Source organism: Magnolia sinica, chromosome 13 (assembly GCF_029962835.1).
Source record: "Magnolia sinica isolate HGM2019 chromosome 13, MsV1, whole genome shotgun sequence".
Taxonomy (NCBI): domain Eukaryota; kingdom Viridiplantae; phylum Streptophyta; class Magnoliopsida; order Magnoliales; family Magnoliaceae; genus Magnolia; species Magnolia sinica.
The window spans coordinates 69,958,798-69,985,483 of NC_080585.1; the positions used below are offsets into that span (position 1 = coordinate 69,958,798).

At 43.1% G+C, this 26,686-nt stretch overlaps 1 protein-coding gene across 1 annotated transcript in view; it reads left to right on the top strand.

Moving 5' to 3' along the window:
• The first annotated feature begins 414 nt into the window (after positions 1-414).
• The window catches only part of LOC131224308 (uncharacterized), a 44,155-nt gene continuing 17,883 nt past the window's right edge, over positions 415-26,686 (top strand). The window contains exons 1-2 of the mRNA XM_058219830.1: positions 415-732; positions 1,226-1,378. Coding sequence (XP_058075813.1) covers positions 415-732; positions 1,226-1,378 — 471 coding nt within the window. The remainder of the gene's footprint in view (positions 733-1,225; positions 1,379-26,686) is intronic.

The following is a 26,686-nucleotide window of genomic DNA, read 5'->3' on the forward strand; positions in this document are numbered from 1 at the left end:
AACTCTTAAAGACTTCCACTTTGATATCTCATACCACCCTGGCAAGGCAAACTCTGTAGCTGATGCGCTGAGTCGGAAGAAGAAGCATGAGCTGGTGGCCACTCTGATGATCAAGGAGTGGGAGATAATGGAGTTCGTACAGGACTTCGACATCCAGCTTACCCTTGACGAACCCGATGCGTATGTGGCTCCATTAACTGCGGAGCCAACCCTGGTCTGACATGTGATCTCCGCTCAGGACCAGGATGTATGGCTTGTCAAGATGAAAGAAAGATGCAGGAGCGAGGAGATACCAGGGATGGTGGCCTTCGGTATCAAGGACGAATATGCGTACCCAACGATGCAAAATTAAGAAAAGAAGTAATGAAAGAGGCACACCACTCCAGGATGGCTATACATCTAGGGAGTACGAAAATGTACAACAACATAAAGAGGCAATACTGGTGGAGTAACATGAAAAGAGACATAGCCAATTTCATATCTAGGTGCATGGTGTGCCAGAAGATAAAGGTCGAGCATCGCAAACCTGCAAGCCTTCTTCAGCGCCTACCCGTAGCAGAGTGGAAGTGGGATAACATCTCTATGGACTTCATTGTTGGACTTCCCAGGACTCAGAAAAAGCATGATTCAATCTGGGTCATTGTGGATAGGTTGATGAAGTCTGCCCGATTTCTTCCTATTCGGGCGACAGATTCGATAGACAATTTGGCAAGGCTTTATGTGCATGAAGTCGTATGATCCTACGGAGTTTCTCGGGAGATCATATCAGATCGTGACTCCCGCTTTACATCCACCTTTTGGAAAAGGTTGCAGGAGGAACTCGGTAGGAACTCAAGTTTAGCACGGCATTCCACCCCCAGACAGATGGGCAGACAGAAAGAGTGAATCAGGTCCTGGAGGACATGTTGAGAGCTTGTGCCCTTGACTTTAAGGGAAACTAGGATGACCATTTGGCCCTCGCCGAGTTTTCTTACAATAACAGCTTCCAGTCCAGCATAGGCATGGCATCATACGAAGCTCTATATGGTCGCCCCTGTCGAGCCCGCAGTGTTGGACTGAAGTGGGAGAGCGAAGTTTGTTAGGACCTAAACTCATCCAGGTTACCACCCAGGTAATCGATGTTATTCAGAAGCAATTACGCACCGAATAGAGCAGACAGAAAAGTTATGCAGACAATCGATGACGCAATCTGGAATTTGCAATTGGTGATCACGTATTTTTGAAGGTCTCTCCTATGAAGGGCTTGATGAGGTTCAGACAAAAAGGAAAGCTTGCCCCTCGTTTCATTGGACCTTTCGAGATCTTGGACCGTGTGGGAGCTGTGGCATATCGCCTTGTGCTACCGACTGCACTGATTGGTATCCACAACGTCTTTCATGTATCTATGTTAAAGAAGCACATGCCAGATGAGTCACACGTGATTACCTGGGAACGGATTGAACTTGGACAATGCTTCTTATATGAAGAACTCATCCACATCTTAAACCACAAAGAGCAAGTCCTACGAACGAAAACGATACCATTAGTCAAGTTTCTTTGGTCACACCATGGAGAAGAAGAAGCGACGTGGGAGTGAGAAGTTGAAGTTAAGGAAAAATATCCACACCTATTCGGTGACACACTACAGGTAATTTCGAGGACGAATTTTTTTAGGGGGGTAGACTGTAACACCCCGTATCTTTAATACTTGGGTGTTACCCCTGATGACCCTGATTATTGAAATAAAAGGCGATTAAGAAAGATAACTTAAACTACACACGTGTAGGTCGGGGCTCCTGTTCGACGATGAAGCCAACCACCACGGTCCAAATAAACCAAGTCGAACCCAACACCAGCCGAAAGGTAAAAAACTTAGCAAAACCCTTAGATTTGAAACAGGTTATGAACAAATCAATTGAGTCACTTTCACACAATACGCCCATTAACAACCTTGGGAGAATAAATTATGACCAGCAAGGCACTTAAAACCCCTTGAATCCCGATTCAACCGTTAGACCGAAACCTCGGACCTATCAAACCTTTGGATCACGATATATGGGCAAATGAGGCCCTGAATGGTATGATATGGCCCACCTGGGCCTCGGCCCCGCCCCAAACCGAGCTAGGACCTTTATGACTGGACCCCAAGATAGTTGATCGAGGCAGATTAAGCACCCGAGTCATGGTGGGCCGCCTAAGCCAGGTGCACGTGCACCCCAACCACTAGTGCACGACGTGCACTGAACGTAGAGGATCAGTCAAAGGTTTTGTTTACCGACCCTTTTTGCAAATTGAGAAGAATTCTCTCCTACCATTTTCATTATTTGAAATGAATGGATTCAAACCCCTACGTGAGCCACCCAGATCGTTTTTCGAGCAATCCAGACCGTCCATTTTGTCGGTGGGGCCCACCCCAACAAAACCATATAAGGATAAGGGGCCCCGAAAAAAAATGAAGGGAATTGATCCCTGACCATCGGTTCTATCATGAATTAATAGAAGGTGAACAGACCACTGAAGTTATGGGGAGAGCCATGTCGGTTGGATTTCCGACGTGCAGATGCTAGCTCTCTCTCTTAAGACAAAAAAAAAGCCAAACAGGGAGAACTTACAAGCCGCATTTATCTGTTTTGAGAAAAACAGAGGCAGCGACTGACTGCCACTGCCTAGGGATTCGCAGGACCCATCCCAACCACCGGATCTTTATGTAACGCCCTAAAATTCAGGGGTCGAGTATAACTCAGCTCCCGAGTTTCAAAACATCACTTATGCAACATATTGAATGATGGATATATGTTGTTTGTATGAGTGCATAAAACATGGAATAGATTAAGCCAAATTGCAAGTATAATTCAGGGATAAGTGAAGAACGCAAGCGGAAGACTTAATGAAATATACGTGTACATGTGTAAATCCCTGAAGTACATATATATACCAGGTTGTACTGACAAGTGTTGCTATCAAAATTATAAGTATTAAATTACATCATTTAATCCCAAAAGAAATCTCAGCATCCCTCGCATAAGAACAAGGCTCACTAGAACCTGTCTGAAAACTGCAAGACAAAAAATGCAGCCTCATCATCCTCGATCTCCGGCTCTGCCTCAAAGGTTGTATCAACATCTGCAACATCAGCAACTAAGACAGAGTTTGGTGGGTGTTTAACACTGCCCCAGAACGTGGGAGTGAGTGATAAACTCAGTGGAACAATAAAGCACAGGTTAACATGTTATCAATTCAATCAAGAAGTAATGATAAAGCAGAATAATCAAACATGTCCTAAGTACTCTTGTTAATGCAAGGATGTATGAAGAATGATGCGTGCCCTCGCGCGTACACCCTCAGCATCTTCATCTTACGTTACGGAGGACATCGCCTCAAAGTGCGCCATATTTACAAAGCACATGCAAATGCGGTGCATGAACATGATTACCAAGTTGTTATTAGTCCTTTTCATACAGCAGGATTGGGAAGCTAAGGTACCTTCCTCATATCACCATCCAAATAGTGATCCATTCTAGGGTCGTCAGTCGTAGACATCTCATACGATCATATGGTTGTAGGTCGTTGCAAAGGGCTTGTCACCAATCAATGCACGCCTATCACACCTTCGTTACTACACTAAGGCTCGTCACCTCAATGCGGTAGCTAGGCATGCTCGAGGTCACTACAAAGGGCTCGTCACCAATCAATGTAAGCCGACAGCACGAATATAGTGTCCCATACCACCATAATCGACTCACGAGTTTGGTTGCTCACTAGTCGCTACGGGGAGGCTCGTCAGCCCAGCATAGGCCGATAGCTCGACCACGGTGTCCCATACCACCATGTCCGGCTCATGAGTCTTAGTGGATCATGGTACTATGGTTAATAGGATTTCATCGGTAAGTTTGGTATCCTAGATTCAAACAGTAGCGTCCATACATGGTGAACATACATCAGATAATCGGGTTACTTGACGAACTCGACTAGCACGAGCGCACGTTGGGTTGAACGACATAGAGTGCGCAAACACTTTGCGTGGCAATACCACTGCCGACAACTCTAATATGACTCGGGTTCATCTAATCACATCCTACATAGCGAAAGCAACCTCAGCCACGAACTTAAGGCCGATTACCGATTTCCTGGACTATTCATAGTCCCAAACACATTCCACTATAACAGATATTGATATCAACAATTTAGAATAGTAATGGAACGACAACTCAAATCATATGGTATGTAAGCATCTGAAGAATATCAACTTAACATGGATTTAAGCATAAGTAAGACTTGAAATTAAACCACAAGGAATATGACTTGCATGAGGTAAATTCTACACATCAATAGGAGTGTTGAGAATCGCTTCTCAACGCTCGCAAATAGTAAAATATATTACACTTTAGTTCACTCAGGCATTTCTACAAACACTTAGAATACATAGTTCAACATACATGACGTATGTTGAAATACACACCTTTGGACAATTCCTTTTACCAAGGAGTTGCTGCACATACAATAGCATAAGTACACGACAAATAATCATGATAATCACATATTCATATTTTATACGTATACGATACTTCCTACATATACATAGAACATACAAATCTCAATATAACACATGCATATCAGGAACACAAAATAAACATAGTATTTGGCATGTGAAATCTCATCCATAACAAGAATAAACCATTCACTGGCATTGAAAGCCTTGAAAACCATAACCTATACAATTAAAGTTTGTACCCTAAACCAGAAAAGAACACCGAGCTAATTTCAGACGATTTATCTTCGTCAACGGCGATAGGATAACCTAAGGTAAGAATAGAAATGAGCTACAACAATACAAAGACTATTCTAAGCTCTAACACAGATTAGGGTTAGGTTAACTTACCCAAGGATGAACTCAGAATCGCCGGAATAACGATTCTAAAGTGAAGGTTTAAGGATGAAGAAGAACAGGAAAGAATCTAAGATGATTCACCAACTTCTCTCTCACTTTCTCTCTCTCTTTTCCTCTCTCTTTCTTAGCTACGGTTAGGAAATTCGTATGGAAAAGAGAGCTAGGGTTTTAAGGTCTATATATAGGCCTAACATTGATGAAAATAACCCCAGGGCCAAGGTATACTTAGGTTATAACTAAAACAGGCTTCTCTCGATCTAACGGAGCACTTCCGGTGGGCATATTACCACGAAAGGTCAGACTTAAGCTCACTGACCATGGATCTAGGTCAAGCTGAGTTTTCGTACCGACCGGATATTCAAATCAGCCGTGGCGGACCACACTCAATTCAACGGTCACCGATACTCGATCAGGTCCAAAGCATAAGGACATGCCTGGGCCACCTTCCCTAATCAGAGGGTGAAATTGGGTCAGAATCCAATGGTCAGATTCCTTAAAATCATCGCGCAAGCGACACGACTGAGATTTCATAAAATCTTAATTAATTTCCAACCGTTCTCACACTCTTCACTCCGAACTCAATCAAATTGACCCAGAACATCACAGGGACTTGATTTTTGAGGTGATGGTCAAGTCCAACATGGTGACCGCAACAGCCTAAGATCATCACTATCAGACTTTTTACGCACCATTCAGGTCCGATCCAGAACTTCCAAAAAATCCCATGAGCAACTGGCTTTAGCGATGAATCCCAGATTTCAGAGTAACCTAGCACCAACTATTCTACAGATTTTGAGTCATGCAGATCCAATTTAAAGTGATTGATGTTAATTTCACAAGCAATTGAGTTAGCGTTAATTACCCCAAAAAGCTTCTAAGGAAAATAGAGGTAGTACTCAGGTCTTGGCATAAAATTTTTCGGGTCATTACAATCTACCCCCCTTAAAGAAAATTTCGTCCTCGAAATTCATACCTTCTCATATTCCCCAAGGATCTGAGGGTAGCTCTTTCTAACCTCAGCTTCAGATTCCCAAGTAGCCTCTTCCTCACTATGATGCGTCCATAGCACCTTCACAAAAGGGATAACCTTGCTACGCAATACCTGCTCCTTCTTGTCCAGAATACGCGTCGGTCGCAGTACATATGTGGCATCCTCGCTCAACTGCACCTGCTCCCAACTAATAATATGCGAAGGATCAGGAACGTACTTCTTCAGCATAGAAACATGAAATACGTTATGCACGCTCGCAAGAGGTGTGGACAAAGCAAGGCGGTATGCTACCGCTCCCACTCGATCCAGAATTTGAAATGGACCAATAAATCTTGGCGTAAGCTTTCCCTTCTTGCCGAACCACAGAACTCCCTTCATAGGAGAGACCTTCAGAAATACATGGTCTCCAACCTCAAACTCAAGCGGTCGCCGCCTCGTATCAGCATAACTCTTCTGCCTACTCTGGGCTGTCAGAAGTCGACGTCGAATAATGTCAACTTTTTCTGAAGTCGCCTGCACCAACTCTGGGCCGACCAAACTACGCTCGCCAACTTCTGCCCACCAATGCGGTGCTCTACACGGGCGACCATACAACGCCTCATACGGAGCCATGCCAATACTCGCTTGGAAACTGTTATTATATGCGAACTCTGCATACTGGAGACAATCATCTCAACTGTCCTTGAAATCCAAAACACAAGCTCGCAACATGTCTTCCAGGATCTGATTCACGCATTCCGTCTGCCCATCTGTCTGCGGATGAAACGCGGTACTGAACTTCAATTTCATGCCCATTGCTTCCTAAATACGAGTCCAGAAGATAGATGTGAAATGCGTGTCTCTATCAGACACAATCCCCAAGGGAACTCTATGCAGACGTACAATCTCCTTGATATACAGCCTAACTAACTCATCTGTTGAGTTAGTGACTCTGATTGGTAAGAAATGAGCTGACTTCGTCAAACGGTCGACGATCACCCAAATAGAGTCATATCCCTTCCTCGTTCTCGGCAACCTAGAAATAAAATCCATAGAGATGAAGTCCCAATTCCATTTTGCTATGGGCATGGGCTGAAGCAACCCAGGAGGTCGGCGATGCTCTGCCTTGACCTGCTGGCACGTGAGACAATGAGAGACAAACTCAGCAATATGGACCTTCATGTTGTCCCACCAGTAAGATCTTCTCATATCTTGATACATCTTCGTGCTACCTGGATGCATCGCAAGCTTAGAACTATGGGCTAACTCGAGAACCTCCCGTCTCAAGTCAGGAATGTCAGGAATACATAACCGGCCACGAAATCGTAGGCCCCCATCAGAACTAATACTCCAGTCGGAGTTCTCATCTGTACCAACTCGGTTTCTCATCTTCGCCAAAAGCTCATCATCTGCCTACGCTGCAATGATCTTCTCATCGATAAGAGGCTGTACACGAATGTGTGCAATAACCTCACACGGCTCTTCCATCGTAAGCTTCTGCTCAAAGTCCCACACAAACTGCAACATATCCCATTCTGCTATCATAAACGGAGCCGCAAACTCAATAGCCTTCTTGCGACTTAACGCATCTGCCACAAGGTTCGCCTTGCCCGGATGGTATTAAACATGAAACTTAAAGTCTTTCAGTGTTTCCATCCATCGACACTGCCTCATATTCAAGTCACGCTGAGTGAAAATATACTTAAGGCTCTTGTGGTCACAAAAGAGCTCGAACTCCTCTCTATAGAGGTAATGTCTCCAGAGCTTTAATGCGAAAATGACAGCTGCTAACTCCAGGTCGTGCGTAAGGTAATTCTCTTCGTGTTTCCTCAACTGACGCGAAGCATAAGCAATCACCTTGTCCTTCTGCATAAGGACACAACCCAGACCAACGCGAGAGGCGTCAATATATATAATATACTTAACTCCTTGCTTTGGCAATACTAGCACAGGAGCGGACGTCAACTTGTCCTTCAGCTCCTGAAAAGCTTCCTCTGCCCTCTCATTCCAAGCAAACTTCAAATCTTTTCGTGTCAATTGCGACAACGGTCTGACAATCTTTGAGAAGTCTTGAATGAAGCGTCAATAATAGCCCGTTAGACCCAAAAAGCTCCTTACCTTAGTAACTGAACCAGGCTGCTTCCAGTCCTACACTGCAGCTACCTTGGGAAGATCGACAGCTATCCCTTCCTTGGACACCACATGTCCCAGGAACTTGACTTCTTCTTTCCAGAAATCACACTTCTTGAACTGCGCAAAAAGCTGATTCTTCCTAAGAGTATCCAAAACTGCTATTAAGTGCTCCTCGTACTCTTCTCGACTCGTAGAATATATCAAGATGTCATCGATAAAGACAATGACGAATCGGAACAAGAATGGTCGAAACACCCTGTTCATTAGATCCATGAACACGGCCGGTGCGTTCGTAAGACCAAACGACATCACAAGGAACTCATAGTGAATGAAGCTAGTCCTGAAAACGGTCTTCTGCACGTCCTCATTCTTGACGCACAACTGGTGATACCCTGACTACAGATCAACTTTCGAAAAGTACCGTGCCCCCTTCAACTGATCAAACAGATCATCAATCCTGGGCAAAGGGTACTTATTCTTCATAGTTACCAGATTCAACCTACGATAATCAATACATAATCGCAAGGAACCATCTTTCTTCTTCACAAACAAGACAGGTGCTCCCCAAGGAGACACACTAGGCCGAAAAAAACCCAAATTCAACAAACCATCTATCTGCTTCCTCAACTCCTCCATTTCACTCGGAGGCATACGATAGGTGGGCAAAGAAATGGGCACCACACCAGGCATGAGATCGATAGTAAAATCAATCTCACGCTGCGGAGGTAATCCAGGAATCGACTCAAACACATCTTCAAACTCCCGAACTACCGGCGTGCTATCAAACGCCGATTTAGCCATACTCTCCAACAGAGAAGTATAATAATCAAGACGAAGAGGGTAACTAACCTGAACTGGGAAAGTAACTGTCTCGCCCTCAGGTCCATGGATGGTCACCGACCTTGCTTCACAATCAATCTCAGCTCGCATCCTCATGAGCCAATCTGTACCCATAATAACATCGTAATGATAAAGAGATGCGACAAAGAAATCAACACGGATCGATCCACTTCCTAGATCAACCAAACAATCCATACAACGCTTGTTCATAGCAAAGAAAATTCCTGTAGTGGTAGTAAACGTCACTCCTTGCATAAACAGTGCGCAAACCCAAATGCCTAGATGCCGCATATGATATAAGAGAGGTAGTGGACCCTGTATCCACCAACATAGAAATGGGAATACCTTCAATGTGCGCTGTAACTTCAAAGGATCTCGGCACTAAGTCAGACATAGGCGCTTCAGCTGAGAGCGCATGAACTCGAGCCTGCTGCTGACGATTCGGTGGAGGAACCATGGGCCGCTGAGGTGGCCTGAAGCTAGGTACTGCAGGTCTGAAGGATGGATGAGCTGGCGCTGAACGAAGAGGTGGAGGAGAAATAACCTGAGGCATCGGATGGCTAATCCTCTGCGGTGGAGTAAAACCACTGGCCCGCATACGTGAAAAGTAAAAATGATCCCAATGCCCCATCTTCCCACAATACAAACAGCGAAGATCAGCTCGCATCTGCTGAGCGAGCGGCGCTGAACGCCTAGGAGGAGAATCTGCTCGCGGCCTCTTGCCGAGAAAAGGTGCACCCTGAAAGTCAGGTCGCGGCCTAGGAACCATAGGTGCTCGCATACGGGATGACCTGTCCCCGTCCTGCTCTGCTCGCAAGGACATGCTCACCAACTCCGCATAAGAAGAAATGCTAGCACAACATATCTTCGATCGGATCTCAAGCCTCAATCCCTCAGAAAAGTGCCGCATCCTCATCGGCTGATCGCCCAGAATCAAAGGAACATACCGACCTAGCTTAGTGAACCGGTTCTCATACTCCGTCACCGATAGCCCTCCCTGGTGGAGGCGAAGGAACTCACTCTCCTTCTCATGCTGGTATGTAACCGGGAAATACTTCTCGTGGAAGCGTGCCTCAAATGCCTGCCACGACCACTCATATCCTTCCTCGACAGTGCGAAGAACACTATCCCACCATAGACTGGCCTCCTTCTCAAACATGAAGGAGACAAGCTTGACCTGCTCAACCTCAGAGCAGTGCAGCGGTTTCAGCATCTTAGAGATGCGATCGATCCAATACTTGGCCTCCTCGGGTCTATGAGAACCCATAAATGTGGGAGGTTGTAAGCACTGGAATCGCTCAAAAGTGCCGCTTGCACTAGCGCTCCCAGATGGGGGCATAGGTGAAGTAGGAGGAGTCGCCCCCACTGACTGAGCAAAGATGCCAGCCATGGAAGATAGAAATTGCTGCTGCTGCTGCTGCTGCTACATCAACAACATCATCTGCTCAAACCTATCAGAAGGTGGAGCAGACGAAGATGCACGGCTCGGCTCAGGAAACAAAGGCGTGACTGGAGGAGCCATAGGTGTCGGCCCAATAACGGCATAAGACGGGCCTGTCTGTGGATCCGTCTGGCTATCGCTCAAGGGAGGAACCCCAACAATCGACTCAACCAAGGAGAGACGGGCTGAAGACTTCGAACCCTTAGGAGGCATACCCTACATTCAACAGAGGATACAACCTGTAAGATTCTACGTTCACATAATCCATCCACACAGTATTCACATCACAACTTCAAAGATAAACAACATGCATTCCATCAAACAAAATTGTCACAATACAAGTAGTGTAGCATTACATGAATCACGACAGTGAAAGCATGTGAACTACAACATCTAAGACTTCAAACAACAATAAACAACTTCCAACAACAAAAGCCAACAATGGCTACACACAGAAAGAAACAACAAACAAAGTAAAGGATGACCACAACGACAACTACTCGTCGGAATCAGGAGATGGAGGAAGGGCACCCTTATCCTACAAACAACTCAGGATAGACTTCAGAGTTCGAGTCACCTTCTTAAACTTATGCTTCACAAGGCCTCGAAGATCCATAATATCCTGGCGTAGAACAGCCTACCCTTCCTCAAGCCGAACAATACGGGCATCCCTGACAGCTTGATCTACGCTCTGCTCTGGTGTCACAGGAGGAGAGCTCTCACTCGTATCCTGTGCCTCAACCTCTTCCTCGTCCTACTCTGTTTCTTCTTCAATCTCAGCACCACCTTTAGTATAACTCTCATCCTCTTCACTCCCTGACTCATCCTCACTCTCTGAGGCCTGTCGACGAGGACTAATCTCCATCTGCTTAAGGGTCGTCAGATTAATATGACGAACAGGAACCGGCTTCTCTGCTCCAAGCCTATAGCCAAACTCATGTGCAAGCTTACAGATGAGTCGGCCAAAAGAAAGCGATTCGGTCCTCCTAGTCGAACAAGCGATAAGGATAATCTGACGCAAGATGTACGTCGACACACATAACTTCACTCCTTGCCCCACCTGATAAAGAAAATCTACCATCAGGTGCGTACACTCGCCGCGATTGCTCCACCTCAGATATACATTGAATGTACACATGTGGTGAAGTAAGCGGAAGTCATCCGTCATGTAGGTAGCTAAAAGACTTCTATTCGACTGCTATTCGACCAGACGACCACACAGGAATCAGGTGCGACGATCCCTCTTGCGCATACTGTTTAAATTCTTCTCACTGGCATGCACCTCACCAAGTGGCACATTCAAGAGTCGGGATATCAAAGCGATGTTGACCGTGGCTTCTCGACCACTACCATAAGGAATCTTGAACTGTAGAGGCTCCAGCGAAGGATCACGAATATTGGCATAAAAAGCTCAAACAGTACTTGCATTCGCGCGATACTCACCCTTAAACAAGGGACACCAACCAGCTTCTTCCAGGCGCTTTAATAACAGAAACTCGCTAAACAGCCGCGGATCAACATGAGCCTCAAAAAGGACCCTACGGCTTTCATAGACTCCATGCGACAACTCCACCAACAAGGTTCTACCAATGGGAGCTTGAGGATTAAGGTCTTGCTTGGTCTGGAATTCACGGGTGGCGGTCGTGCTCGCGGTGGCACCTCTTGCCTCTGTGCACGGGTTGGGCGGCTAGGCCCGGCTTCATCCACGGGCGCTCTCTTCTTCTCCATCAAAGAAAGAAGGGTAGAGATGAAAAAGATGGCCGTGATAAGCTCAAAGAGGGCCATGAGAAATGAGAGAAAGAGAGAAATAGGAAGAATGGTGGAGCTTCCACACACTTAAGATCCCAAAGGAGGATTTGAGAGCCCAAATGAGAAGAAAAGAAGGTATAAACAGCAATGGGGGGTGAGGTTTTGAGATGTGTTGGGGGGGTGTGCACGAAAATGGAAGAAGAAGAAGATTTCAAAGAGATTTGGTGGAGTTTTGAGAGGAACTTGAAGGAAAGGAGAGCTAGGGAGGGAGGATTGTGAAGGAAGTAGGGCTTAGAAGGGGTTTTAATCAACAAACCATGGAAGGGTGGGCCACACTAGGCCAAAAACTCATCGGCCTGAGCCGGGCCGCCTGGCCTGACCTGTTGATCGGCGAGGACATCGTCGGTCTCTGGACCGTCCGGCGATGGCTCGCCGATTGGGCAAGGTCCTCCTCGCCCCTAAGCACTAAATGAGGTGGGTCCCCCCTGGGTCCCCCTGAAAATGCCCTGATCGGCCCCTTTGCTTGGTTCGACGCCTATCGGGCCATTTGGGCAGAAATCTGATACAAACAGAGATTTCTTAAAGATTGAAGGGTTGAAATGGGATGATAAACCATCTAGACTCATTAATAGATGGTCTAGAAGAGATTTCAGGTCGCTATGTGTGATCATGAGAGAGCACAGACTCAATCTTGGCGATCGTGCTCAGTAAACTTTCACCGATAAAAGCAACGGAACACAAACACACAATCTACGATAAACTCGCACCCAAATACACTAAGGTGGTGATAGCGTGCGGTGTGTGACCATAACCCAGGTCCGGTTTAATCCAATTTATGCTCTGATACCAACTTGTAACGCCCTGAAATTCGGGGGTCGAGCATAACTCAGCTCCCGAGTTTCAAAACATCACTTATGCAACATATTGAATGATGGATATATGTTGTCTGTATGAGTGCATAAAACATGGAATAGATTAAGCCAAATTGCAAGTATAATTCAGGGATAAGTGAAGAACGCAAGCGGAAGACTTAATGAAATATATGTGTACATGTGTAAATCCCTGAAGTACATATACATACCAGGTCGTACTGACAAGTGTTGCTATCAAAATTACAAGTATTAAATTACATTATTTAATCCCAAAAGAAATCCCAGCACCCCTCGCATCAGAACAAGGCTCACTAGAACCTGTCTGAAAACTGCATGAAAGAAAATGTAGCCTCATCATCCTCGATCTTCGGCTCTGCCTCAAAGGTTGCATCAACATCTGCAACATCAGCAACTAAGACGGAGTCTGGTGGGTGTTTAATACCACTCCAGAATGTGGGAGTGAGTGATCAACTCAGTAGAACAATAAAGCACAGGTTAACATGTTATCAACTCAATCAAGCAGTAATGATAAAACAGAATAATCAAACATGTCCTAAGTACTCATGTTAATGCAAGGATGTATGAAGAATGATGCGTGCCATCGCGCGTACACCCTCAGCGTCTTTATCTTACGTTACGCATGACATCGCCTCAAAGTGCGCCACGTCTACAAAGCACATGCAAATGTGGTGCATGAACATGATTACCAAGTTGTTATTAGCCCTTTTCATACAGCAGGATTGGGAAGCTAAGGTACCTTCCTCATATCACCATCCAAACAGTGATCCATTTTAGGGTCGTCAGTCGTAGACATCTCATACGATCATATGGTTGTAGGTCGTTGCAAAGGGCTTGTCACCAATCAAAGCACGCCTATCACACCTTCGTTATTATACTAAGGCTCATCACCTCAATGCGGTATCCAGGCATGCTCGAGGTCACTACAAAGGGCTCGTCACCAATCAATGTAGGCCGACAGCACGAATATAGTGTCCCATACCACCATAATCAACTCACGAGTTTGGTTGCTCACTGGTCACTACGGGGAGGCTCGTCCGCCCAGCATAGGCCGACAGCTCGACCACGGTGTCCCATACCACCATGTCCGGCTCATGAGTCTTAGCGGATCAAGGTACCATGGTTAATAGGATTTCATCAGTAAGTTTGGTACCCTAGATTCAAACAGTAGCGTCCATACATGGTGAACATACATTGGACAATCGGGTTACTTGATGAACTCGACTAGCACGAGCGCATATTAGGTTGAACGACATAGAGTGCGCAAATACTCTGCATGGCCAAACCACTGTCGACAACTCTAATACGACTCGGGTTCATCTAATCACGTCCTACGTGGTGAAAGCAACCTCAGCCACGAACTTAAGGCCGATTACCGATTTCTTGGACTATTCATAGTCCCAAACACATTCCACTATAACAGATATTGATATCAACAATTTAGAATAGTAATGGAAAAATAACTCAAATCATATGGTATGTAAGCATCCGAAGAATATCAACTTAACATGGATTTAAGCATAAGTAAGACTTGAAATTAAACCACAAGGAATATGACTTGCATGAGGTAAATTCTACACATCAATAGGAGTGTTGAGAATCGCTTCTCAACGCCCTCAAATAGTAAAATATATTACAATTTAGTTCATTCAGGCATTTCTACAAACACTTAGAATACATAGTTCAAAATACATGACGTATGTTGAAATACACACCTTTGGACAATTCCTTTTACCAAGGAGTTGCCGCACATACAGTTAGCATAAGTACACGACAAATAATCATGGCAATCACATATTCATATTTTATACGTATACGATACTTCCTACATATACATAGAACACACAAATCTCAATATAACACATGCATATCAGGAACACAAAATAAACATAGTATTTGGTATGTGAAATCTCATCCATAATAAGAATAAACCATTCACTGGCATTGAAAGCCTTGAAAACCATAACCTATACAATTAAAGTCCGTACCTTAAACCAGAAAAGAACACCGAACTGATTTCAGACGATTTGTCTTTGTCAACGGCGACAGGATAACCTAAGGCAAGAATAGAAATGAGCTACAACAACACAGACTATTCTAAGCTCTAACACAGATTAGGGTTAGGTTAACTTACCCAAGGATGAACTCAGAATCGCCGGAATAACGATTCTAAAGTGAAGGTTTATGGATGAAGAAGAACAGGAAAGAATCTAAGATGATTCACCAACTTCTCTCTCACTTTCTCTCTCTTTTCCTCTCTCTTTCTTAGCTACGGTTAGGAAATTCGTATGGAAAAGACAGCTAGGGTTTTAAGGTCTATATATAGGCCTAACATTGATGAAAATAACCCAAGGGCCAAGGTATACTTAGGTTATAACCAAAACAGGCTTCTCTCGATCTAACGGAGCACTTTCGGTGGGCTTATTACCACAAAATGTCAGACTTTAGCTCACTAACCATGGATCTAGGTCAAGCTGAGTTTTCGTATTGACTGAATCTTCAGATCAGCTGTGGCGGACCACACTCAATTCAATGGTCACCGAAACTCGATCAGGTCCACAAGCATAAGGACATGCCTGGGCCACCTTCCCTGATCAAAGGGTGAAATTAGGTCAGAATCCAATGATCAGATTGCTTAAAATCATCGCGCAAGCGACACGACTCAGATTTCATAAAATCTTAATTAATTTCCAACCGTTCTCACACTCTTCACTCTAAACTCAATCAAATTGACCCAGAACATCACATGGACTTGATTTTTGAGATGATGGTCAAGTCCAACATGGTGACCGCAACAGCCTAAGATCATCGCTATTGGACTTTCGATGTGCGGTCTAGGTTCAATCCAGAACTTCCAAAAAATCCCAAGAGCAACTGGCTTTAGCGATGAATCCCAGATTTTAGAGTAACCTAGCCCCAACTATTCTACTGATTTTGAGTCATGTAGATCCAATTTAAAGTGATTGATGTTAATTTCACAAGCAATCGAGTTAGCGCTAATTACCCCAAAAAGCTTCTAAGGAAAATAGAGGTAGTACTCAGGTCTTGGCATAAAATTTTCTGGGTTATTACACTTTAGCTCCATGCTTATAAATGGGGAGGTTCAACCCTCCCAAACTTCATACAAGAGAGAAGAAAGAAAGGAATGAAGCAAGGAGAGAAAACAAAGAGAGAGAGAGAGAGAGAGAGAGAGAGAGAGAGAGAGAGAGAGAACAGTGAAGGAAGGTGAGCTCGGCTCGTGCTGTCCCCACTTAGGGCAGTGAATGCGTACAAGTCAGCTCAAGTTCGGACCCAACTGTGAAAGGTTGAGTCATTCCCTCCATTTTTTTGTTGAAGAGAAACTCTAGAAAAGCCTACACTAAACTCCATTACACCTAACCTTGGATGAAAAACACCTATCAACAAGGACCATTTAGGGAGCCAAAAATAGGCTTTGTTAGAAGGCTGAATGCAGCCTACGAGCAGACCCTGTTTTAAGGACAAAAAAGCCTAAGTGCAGGACATGTTTCGGGCCAAACAACAGCATGAAGATGGCCCCAGCTGAGGGCTAAAACCCAGTCTAAGAACAGCTCCCAACATGAGCTCAGTCAGCTGCAGCTCGGACTGACATAGTCTGAAACTGAAAGAGATAATGTCCTGTTTTGGGCCGTCCCTTGACTAAAAAAAGATGGCTGCCACCGTGCCCCGTTGTGTACTGAGATGGGTTGAAAAAAAAATGGCGTAGAAGTGTGTGGTGATGGAGCGAAAACTAGGGCCGGAAGTAGCTTCAAAAACATTGCACTGCAGGGGAAGAAACCTGTGCACCCTAACAGTGAAAGGAGGAGCAGACTTTGGGCCTCACTAAAGTTCAACTGGGCCTTGCCAAATGTAGGTGGGCCTCACAAAAGACTAAGGGGCTGCCTTGGTTTTAGGTCTTGCACACGTGCAGGTGGGCCGTACCCTACATCAGCAGGTGGGTCTCACCTAACAAGAATTGGTGGGCCACCCCACCTTGATGAGGTGGCACGTCCTAGCTGTCCATCAAAGGACGCCAGGCCATTGGACGTTTTTGTGAGGATATATATATATATATATTTCATATATGCATGTACATATAACACGTACATGTGAAAATTTAAGTAATATTATATTATAGTACCTCTGGTATATGAATAGCATGGTGTATGTGGACTACATCCTAGTTGTCCATTCCAGGTCATCCATCCATGGGAGTGTAGTGATGGATGTTTGGATATATATATATATATATATATATATAAGTAAAGGTACATGTATGCAAATATGTACACCTGTACATGCATGCAAACTTTAATTTATATTATATAAGGTGCCTCTGGTATAACATATCCGTTAAAGCAACGTGAGGTACGTGGATTACATCATGACCATCCATCAAGGTCTCCAACGCTGGACCATTTATAACATATGCACGTGATGTGCCCATGTGGGTCCCACGTTAATATCATGCTCAAATAAATATCAGATGCATGTGATATATATAATATTTAAATATTAGAAGTATGTGATATATATATATATATATAATATTTAAATATCAGAGGCATGATATAATATTCTAATATATCTTAGATGCATGAGACATTGAATATTCATATATTAGATGCGTGTAGTTGGCCCCATCTGGGACCCACCTGACACCATGTTGAATCCAGACCGTCCGAGGTCTGGACATAGCCTACCTTAATACATTTATTTTATCCAGACCGTCCACCTGTAGACGCCCAGCTCTGGACATGATCACTCAGATCCATAGCTCAATTGGCAAACTGAGTGGAGATACCTCATTTCAACACTGGAGGTCTTGGTATCGATCCCTAGTAGGGGGTGGCTAACAAAGAATCAGGTGGGCTACTCCTCGATGCTCCGTGGGCCCCACCATGACGTATGTGCTTCATCCAAACCATCCATCCATTTGGTGAACTTGTCCTAAGCCTTGAGGAGAAAGATTAAAGCGAACCCTTATCAAATAGACCACTGCCTATTGAAATCCCTTGGGACCACCTTGACTGAGTAAATATATGGTGGGCTTAACGCAAGCCTAAATGGCCTTATTGTTGAGTTCCTTTGAACTTTTGTACAAGGCCATAGAATCACTTGACCAATACAAGCTATAATTTTTAGGAGATCCTTTGAGTGAACCCAGACCACAAGGAGACTCAGACCAAGTCCGTGAACTCTACCATTCATTTGATGACTTTCCCCTTAGGCTTTTCATTTCTAAATTAGCTAAACCTAGTTTATACTAGATCACCATTATTATGATACTTGCCCACATGCTAGTTAATCCTTTATCACTATTCACATGACTTGGTAATATATCATCATTAGTTATTAATTCATGATGCTTCCTTACATGCCTTATTTTAAGTCATATGTTGTCACGTGTTAACTTAATTTTCCTCTATACATAACCTCTTGATGCGACACATGGAGGATTCCATGATTGTATGCAAGCCACACTTGGGATGTAATTAGACAAATGTGTGGGAAATAGGGACCTTGAACTGCTGTCATTTTGATTAAGGTATCCTATTAAAACATCCCAAGGTGAAGGACCTCATGAGCCGGGGATGGTGGTAATGGGACACTATACTCGAGCTATCGGCCTACGCTGGGCTCTAAGCTCCCCATAGTGACCATTGAGTTACTTAAATTGGCTGATTGTAACTGGATAAATAATGGTTGGCTAATCATGCATTCATAGCATATTGGCGATGACGGATGGCTATTCTGGATGTTGTAGCACGTGCCCTAGTATTGTTAGGATATCGTTTCACTAGCTCCTAGACCATCAACTATCAGCCCCTATTCCGACTGGATGATCATTCCCATGTCGATGATTACATGGGCGACAATCCCAAGTCCGACTAGATGTGCATCCCCAGGTCGATGTGCATTCATGCGTCCATGCATCTAATAAGACTACATATTACTTGTTTTGGATTACTGCTTTTTTTCCTTTTAACTATGTTTGCTAAGGCGGCAATGTGTAATCTTGAGGGGAATTCACACTGAGCTGGCCACTCATCCATCAACTATCCAACCGTATAGAGTATGCAGGGACGGATGTAGAGGACGTCGGCGCCGACCTGGAGGGTGCGACTGTGGAGCTCGAGGGAGAATACTCTGATGATGAGCTGTAACAAGAAGCAGTGACATACTTTGGAATTAATCAGTAGTCAGACATTTTAATAGTTAGAATTTTGGGAACTTTTGGAATTTTGTAACTAAGACCCCCAACTGAGTGGGTCAAATATTTGGGCTCTCATGGATATACATGCTTCTTTTGGCTATTGCGCTCTGAGTTTACATTCTGCTATTTCTCTAAATTATAAACTCCCAGATTTCTGAAGACAAGTCTTATACTTGGGTTTTAGAAATCAGGGTGTTACACATTGTCCCTCTCCCAACCATACAGATGATGTAGGTGATGTACAGATTGAAGACCTATGGGACTTTCTCCCTAAAAAAGACTATACTGAAAGAATACGAAGATAGTTTTATTATTTAGTTTAATACTTCTGCTGTAAACTCGATTAATGTAATAAGCTTCTATTGAGAAGCCATTTGATTATTTCTTTTCTTTACTTTGATGAAATAATCAATACAGTCGATTTTATTCTTGTGAATGTTACCTTCATGAATGTATCTGGATGTGATTTTAATGATTCAAATGAGAAAAAAGGGTACGGTTTTTAAAGCATTCAATTTATACATTATTAACACCCAATTTTCTCAGGCATGAGTATAAACTCTGACTATGAAAATTCGAGGCATTATAAAGGCTTTGATCAAAAGTGTCTCTGTGCATCACTATATTCGTTAGATGACCATAGGAGTTGAGGAAGGCATGTTATAGGTAGGCCTCGAAGCTGAATGATGGACCAAATTGGCATATCGAGTGACCAATCAATCTAATTATGACCAAATCACTAGGACCCTCTAAAAGCTCAAAATTTGCATCATTTCAATAAAGTCATCTCTGACCAATCCAAGAGGCCTTAAAATCTAGATGGGTCAGACAAAAAGAGTCCTCTGCATGACTCAAAAGTGATTAATGGATCGAATTGATAGGCCTAGAGCTCATTTAACTTAGATATCAACCGATTGTCCAGGTTATCCAAAAACTTCAGTCTTGTACAACTTTAATTAAACCTCACTTGCTAGATTCCAAAGGTACAATAAAGCCACAAAAGTCAAGTCAAAAGAGTTCCAGACACCTCCTAGAGACAATCACCGGACTTGATTACACAATGCTCAAGTCTGGTAAAAGATAGACCCCTAGAAACCTTGAAATCTCCCAAACATAGTAGCTACAATGCAAAAAACATAAAACTCCACAACAGATACTTGGTACTGACTATTGAAAGTAGTCACCAGTTGTACAAAAGTTGCACCCATTCTCGATTAGAATGACAACCTTACTGAAAAGAGAACCTATAATCGGTATTTAAAGTACTAGTTGTACAAAGCTGCCACTTTCATCGACGTAATGATAACCTTGCTTGAATGCATTACTAAAAGGCTATGCTTATAAGTCTACAACTGGTATCTAAGGCACCAATTGAGGGTCGATTTAAATCCCACAATTACAAAACATCTTGGGGGGGGGGGGGTAGTAGTTAAAGCAAAGGGTAGTTAGGAGGTATTGGGTCGGTTAGATAAGGAGCCAAGGTGGTTCAATTGTCATTGTACAGTCACCTGTAGGCCATTATACGTATTAGAATCCACTCCAGCTCCTGCCTAGCCTGGATAAAAATCTAACTGCACTATCATTCTGCCCAACTAAGGAGAAAATATTTTAAGTAGAAGAAGCTACTAAAGTCAAAGAGTAGGGTTTGAATCGAGGATATTTGCCCATACCTTTTTGTAGAAAAGGGTGTCGAGCCTCCCCTTTTTCTTCTCATATCTCAAATCAACCTGCATTCTAATCAACACATCCTAAATACATCAAGAGTATACACTTACTTACTTTTATCTTTTATTTTCTAATACTCCATCTTATTTACATTCTCTTTTCAATTTATTTACGTACCTGATTAAATAATGTGAATTAAAGGTTGGGTGTTGTTTATTTTCCTTTTATTTGTTCAAAGTCTTAAACTTTGCAAAGCAAAAGCAGATCTAGTGATGCTGAAATTCTCTAGAATTTTTGAAAAATAATTAAATCTTGTAAACTAGAGACCGCACATCGTATGAGCACAAAATGGTATCTAAATCCTTTATTTTCTATAATTGAGGTCCTTACGTGGAATCTACGGTCATGATCCAAATACAAGAGTCGCTTGAGTTGGGAATCACGAGATTCCCCAACTCTTAAACGATTTTACAGTTTTTAACTAGTCATTGATTTTAAAATTCATTTGGCTAATGATGACTCCAAACTAAGTGCATCTTCACACCTGAATCAATATATCATTCCAACCACACCAAACTAAACAAGAAAAAAGACAAGGGAGTGAGGGCATCCCCACTTATGTGGGGCCGTTAATAGATTTGGTGACTCTGCTAGAGACATGCTAGCCATTAGCCAATGCCTGACTTGAAACATGAGATTTTATGGTTTTTTAGGTGTTTGCATCATCCATTCAAAGAATAGAGTCACAACTTGCTGTTAGGGAGAAATGAACTTTTCCAGCCTAACTTCTACCTTGCCCAAAACAACAATGTGAATTAAGTGACCCCAGCTCTTCGAACCACCATGTAGAGCAAGAAAAGTCTATCACTACTCTTATTAGTGGTAAAACAATTGCCAAAAACATCCCAACAAGGGCTGAGAATCCCAAGGACTCAGAAGAATCTGAGAGGAATGATGGGCCTAACAACACTACACATGAGAAAGAACCCGAAAATCAGTAAAAGTTGGTTGCTCCGTTCCCACAATGGTTGATCTCACCAAAACCTTTGTCAAACACTCAGGACATCTTAGATGTGCTAAAACAAGTGAAAATCAACATTCCTCTTTTGGATGCCATAAAAAAATCTCATCATATGCCAAGTTCCTGAAAGATCTATACATGGCCAAGAGACGGCAAAACATGTAGAAAAATATTTTTGACAGAGAAAGTGAGTGTCATCCTCAAACAAGATGTGCCCCAAAAAAAATAAAGATCCTGATAGCCTAACCATCTCTTGTGTGATTGGGGACCACCAGATTAAACGTGCACTACTTGATTTGGGGGCGAGTGCGAATTTGATCCCATACTCAGTCAACGAACAATTTGGTTTAGGTGAATTAAAACCCACCAAGACCACACTTCAACTTGCTGATCGTTCGATTAATATATCAAGAGGGATGATAAAGGACGTGCTAGTTGAAGTCAATAAATTCTATTACCTAATAGATTTTATTATTTTGATACACAAGTCGTTATTGATGCTAGCAGTCAAATTCCTATCATCCTTGGCCAACCATTCCTTGCTAAATCAAACGCCATAATTAACTGTAGGAATGAAATTATGAAACTATCCTTTGGGAATATGACACTTGAGTTGAACATCTTTATCATGTGCAAACAACCAGAGGATGATGATGATGTCCACGAAATAAATGTGATTGACTCATACGTGGAAGATAAGTCACTTTTGACTTTGTACCCTGATACTCTAGAAATGTGCTTGGCCCACTCCACTGATTTAGATGATGACATGATTAGGGTGATGGATGCCTTACTTGATGCTATACTGATACTTGAAACTAACCGGTGGAGGCCTGAATTTGCAAGATTACCCCAAACTAACATAAAGCCTCTGCCATTTAGTATCAAGGCACCGAAGCTTGACCTAAAACCATTAGCTGCTAATCTCAAATATGCCTATTTGGGTCAAGATGAAACATATCTGGTGTTGATTTCTTCCCACTTGGATGAGGAACAAGAGAGTATGCTTATTTTTAGTCCCAATGAACACAAAGAAGCCCTTGTGTGGACGATTGTGGACCTCAAGGGAATTGATACTTTGATTTGTACTAATAGCATTCACCTCGATGGCAATACAAAAACATCTAAACAACCATAACATCGGTTAAATCCAAATATGAAAGAAGTGGTTAAAGTCGAGGTAATAAAGTTGTTGGATGTTAGTATCATATACCCTATATCTGATAGCCAATGGGTGAATCTAACTCAAGTGGCACCCAAGAAGTTCGGGATCACCATCATACCCAATGTGGATAATGAACTCGTGCCAACCAGAGTCACTAATGGGTGGAGAATATGCATTGATTATAGAAAATTGAATTTTGTCACAAGGACCACTTTCCTTTACCTTTTGTTGATCAGATCTTAGAAAGGTTAGCTGGTCATTCCTATTAATGTTTCCTTGACAAGTATTTAGGCGATAACTAGATAGAGATAGTCCTTAAAGACCAAGAGAAGATCATATTTACATGTCCTTTTGGCACTTTCGCATACCGAAGGATGCCATTTAGACTGTAACTCCCACCACATTCTATCGATGAATGTTGAGTATTTTCTCTGACAGGAAGGGAAATTTTAAGAGGTCTTCATGGACGACTTCTCTGTCTTTGGTTCTTCCTTCAGTGAGTGCCTCGAACATCTTAAATTGGTATTGAAGAGATGTAACAAAAGAACCTTATGCTAAATTGGGAAAAATACCATTTCATGGTTTAAAAAGGGATAGTCCTTTGACACATCATATCGTCCAATGGAATTGAGGTAAATAAAAACAGAATTGACTTAATCCCTAACCTACCTCTACCCAAGAGCATACACGACGTGTGATCCTTCCTAGGGCATGCTAGATTTTATCGATAGTTCATAAAGGACTTTATTCTCATCTCTCATCTTTTGTGCAATATTCTTCAAAAGGATACCCCCTTTGATTTGAGCGAGGAATGTCAGAAAACTTTCACCAAGCCTAAGGGCATGTTAATTGGCACTCCTATCATGCAACCACCCAATTGGAGTTCACCTTTTGAAATTATGTGCGATGTTAACGACTATGCAATTAGAGTGATGCGAGGCTAGAGAAAAGAGAAGAAGCCTTATGTTATTTACTATGCGAGTAGAACTCTAAACTCTCCCCAAGTGGACTATTCTACTATGGAAAAGGAACACTTACCCGTAGTGTCACGCCCCAAACTCGGAAACCGGGCTCACAAAATTTTTGAACGCTGAATCCGGTACTGACAGCCTCCGTAGTACCCCATTCTCGGCTTCTAGCACCCATACGCTAGATTCCGATCCTGGGATCCTACAAGGAGGATTTTTTTACGTACATTTATCTCGTAAGAAGCATAACCACAAGTTTACCCAAATCACAAAGGAAACATCATCATCATCACATATCCACTAATATAAATCATTTAAGTACAGTGCTGAAAGTGAAATACATAATCGAAAATCAAAGCTCTAGAAGACAGCTGCATGCTCCAAGCTCAACGCTGCTGCGACCTGATGCCACCTGCACACATCTATCATGCATAAGCTTACAGAAACTTAGAGGGTGGTGTAAGTGTGTGCGCAAGGTCAGTGTCAAGTATACAATACAAATCCATAAATCATATAATGTCAGAAATACTAGCCAGTCCAAGAGTCATACAATATCAAAGTATGCAATATTAGAGTAATGTGGAAACATGCTGGTAGGTCCATAAATACCATCAGCCTTATCCAGGCTATGCGATACGAAAACATAATAAATGAAATATCGTATACTGAGGGTGCAATGCAATATGCAAATCCTGACGAGTCCATGAGTATCGTCAACCTCATCTAGGCCATATAAAATGCGAAAACATAGTAACCCAAAATGTCGTATGCCGCAGATGTAATGCAATATGCGGTGCGAAAGAAATGACCAATTTAGAGTGCGAAGTCGGGATGATAGTACGTAGTATCGCAAGCTATGGGATCCATCACAAGGGACTTCTGTTCAAACTAGTCTCATACATAAATTTGGATAGTCAGACTCAATGTGGTAAACTCCTGATCTCAGGTTGGTTGCGCACCCCAACCGAAATCCTGGCCATCGTGAAGGTACACATAATAATTAGTTGCGCACCACCAGTCGGAGCGGATAGTGCATGAATGAATGAATGAGTAAACTGGTGGGTACGTAACCCCATACTTAGTACGTCCACATGTTAGTATGACTCATCTCTAGGATATCACCGAGGTCTAGTACACTCCACAATGGCTGCCACCTCCCTTGTCGTACAACCAGTGAGTGAAAAAGACCTCACTATCCGCCTAACCAGTAGTCTGTTAATACCTACCCGGCTCATCGATAGCGGACTCATTTGGGAGCTAGTCAAACTCAGCCTAGCTCACAACCCCTCACTAGGGCGGATAAAGCCACACACCCTTCCAACCGACCATGACATAGTGGGAGATGCCGCCTACTAGTATTCGACACCCAGGTGCTTATATATCCACTCGGTCTATACGTTGGAGTCTCCTCCAGTACCAGAGGATTCTAGGACTCTCACCAAAGGACATTTTATGTGCCCACAGTGCTAAAACTAAATATTTCTGGTATCCCATTTGACCATCCACGATGAACCCGTGGAGGCCACGACCCTGATATCGATAGGGCGCCAAATGATCATGTCACACAAATGCGAGATGCATGAGTAATACCATCCATTCATGCATCAAACCTGCACGTATTGCACGATCATGTGGGGCAACTCCGTATCTTAAGGAGTCCCCTAAATAACTCATCCCAATGGCAATGCTATGATCAACCATTCCTCACAACAGGCATACAAATGATGCGTATGAACATGTATCATGATGTAATACTAAGCATGATCTTAGTGTGTCCTACTAGACTAAGTATACTAGCATGATTATCAAATATAAATAGGCAACGACCGATCTTAACCAGTATGTCACTTACGAGACTAGGGGCTGAATGATATGCCCTACTAGACATGTAGAAGTCTATATGGAATGGTCCACGATAAACTATCCTAACCTATTCAAGGTATTAACATATCATATATCCTAAGGCGGGGTTCACAGAGGGACGGTGGATCTCTCCAAATATCAAGATAGGCTCTAAATAGTGTATACACCAAACCTAATACTGCATATCTTCCATCTACATCAAGGGGATGATATAGACTGCTTTACCGAAGCTCACTGATTTAAAACGCATCACGACAGTTAAGGAATTCAACTTATATCCACCACAACATCGGACGATGCTTCCGATGTGGGACAAAGTTCTGCCTTCACTATGTGCATAGTAGCCTGCCAGCATAGTAACTTGCTAATCACTGGTAGCTCACCCAAGCCCTTAGGCCCACCCACATCAGTGCTCACCCATGTGTGCCCGCCCACGTGTACAATAGTAATGGAGTGTCACAATATCCCCCACCGAGGGCAGAGCTGAGTCTAAGTGCAGTAAGTGGGCTTCCTTACCCTCTCTATCGCGTAATAAATTATACTTCCTTATGGGACCTAATAAGTACATAAAGGTGTGGTTAATCCTACAAGGCATGGGTAGTCCTACAAGGCATGGTATAAGGCGCCATCATCAATGAGGGCTCAACGGTTTGGGTTAGCCCAATGGGAATGGATGGATTATACAAATGGGGCCCAATGATTAGGGTCAACCCACTTAGAGAAGGATGAGAATTGGCCTAACAAGGCTTAAGGGAAGGTCACAATGTGGACATTTAAACATCATTGCCCATCAATGTGGACATTTAACTAACATTGTTCCCAAGAAGTGGCCCACATAGAGCCTAACATATAGTGGGGCCCATAGCCTCACACAAGGCCTCACATACAACATAATGGGCC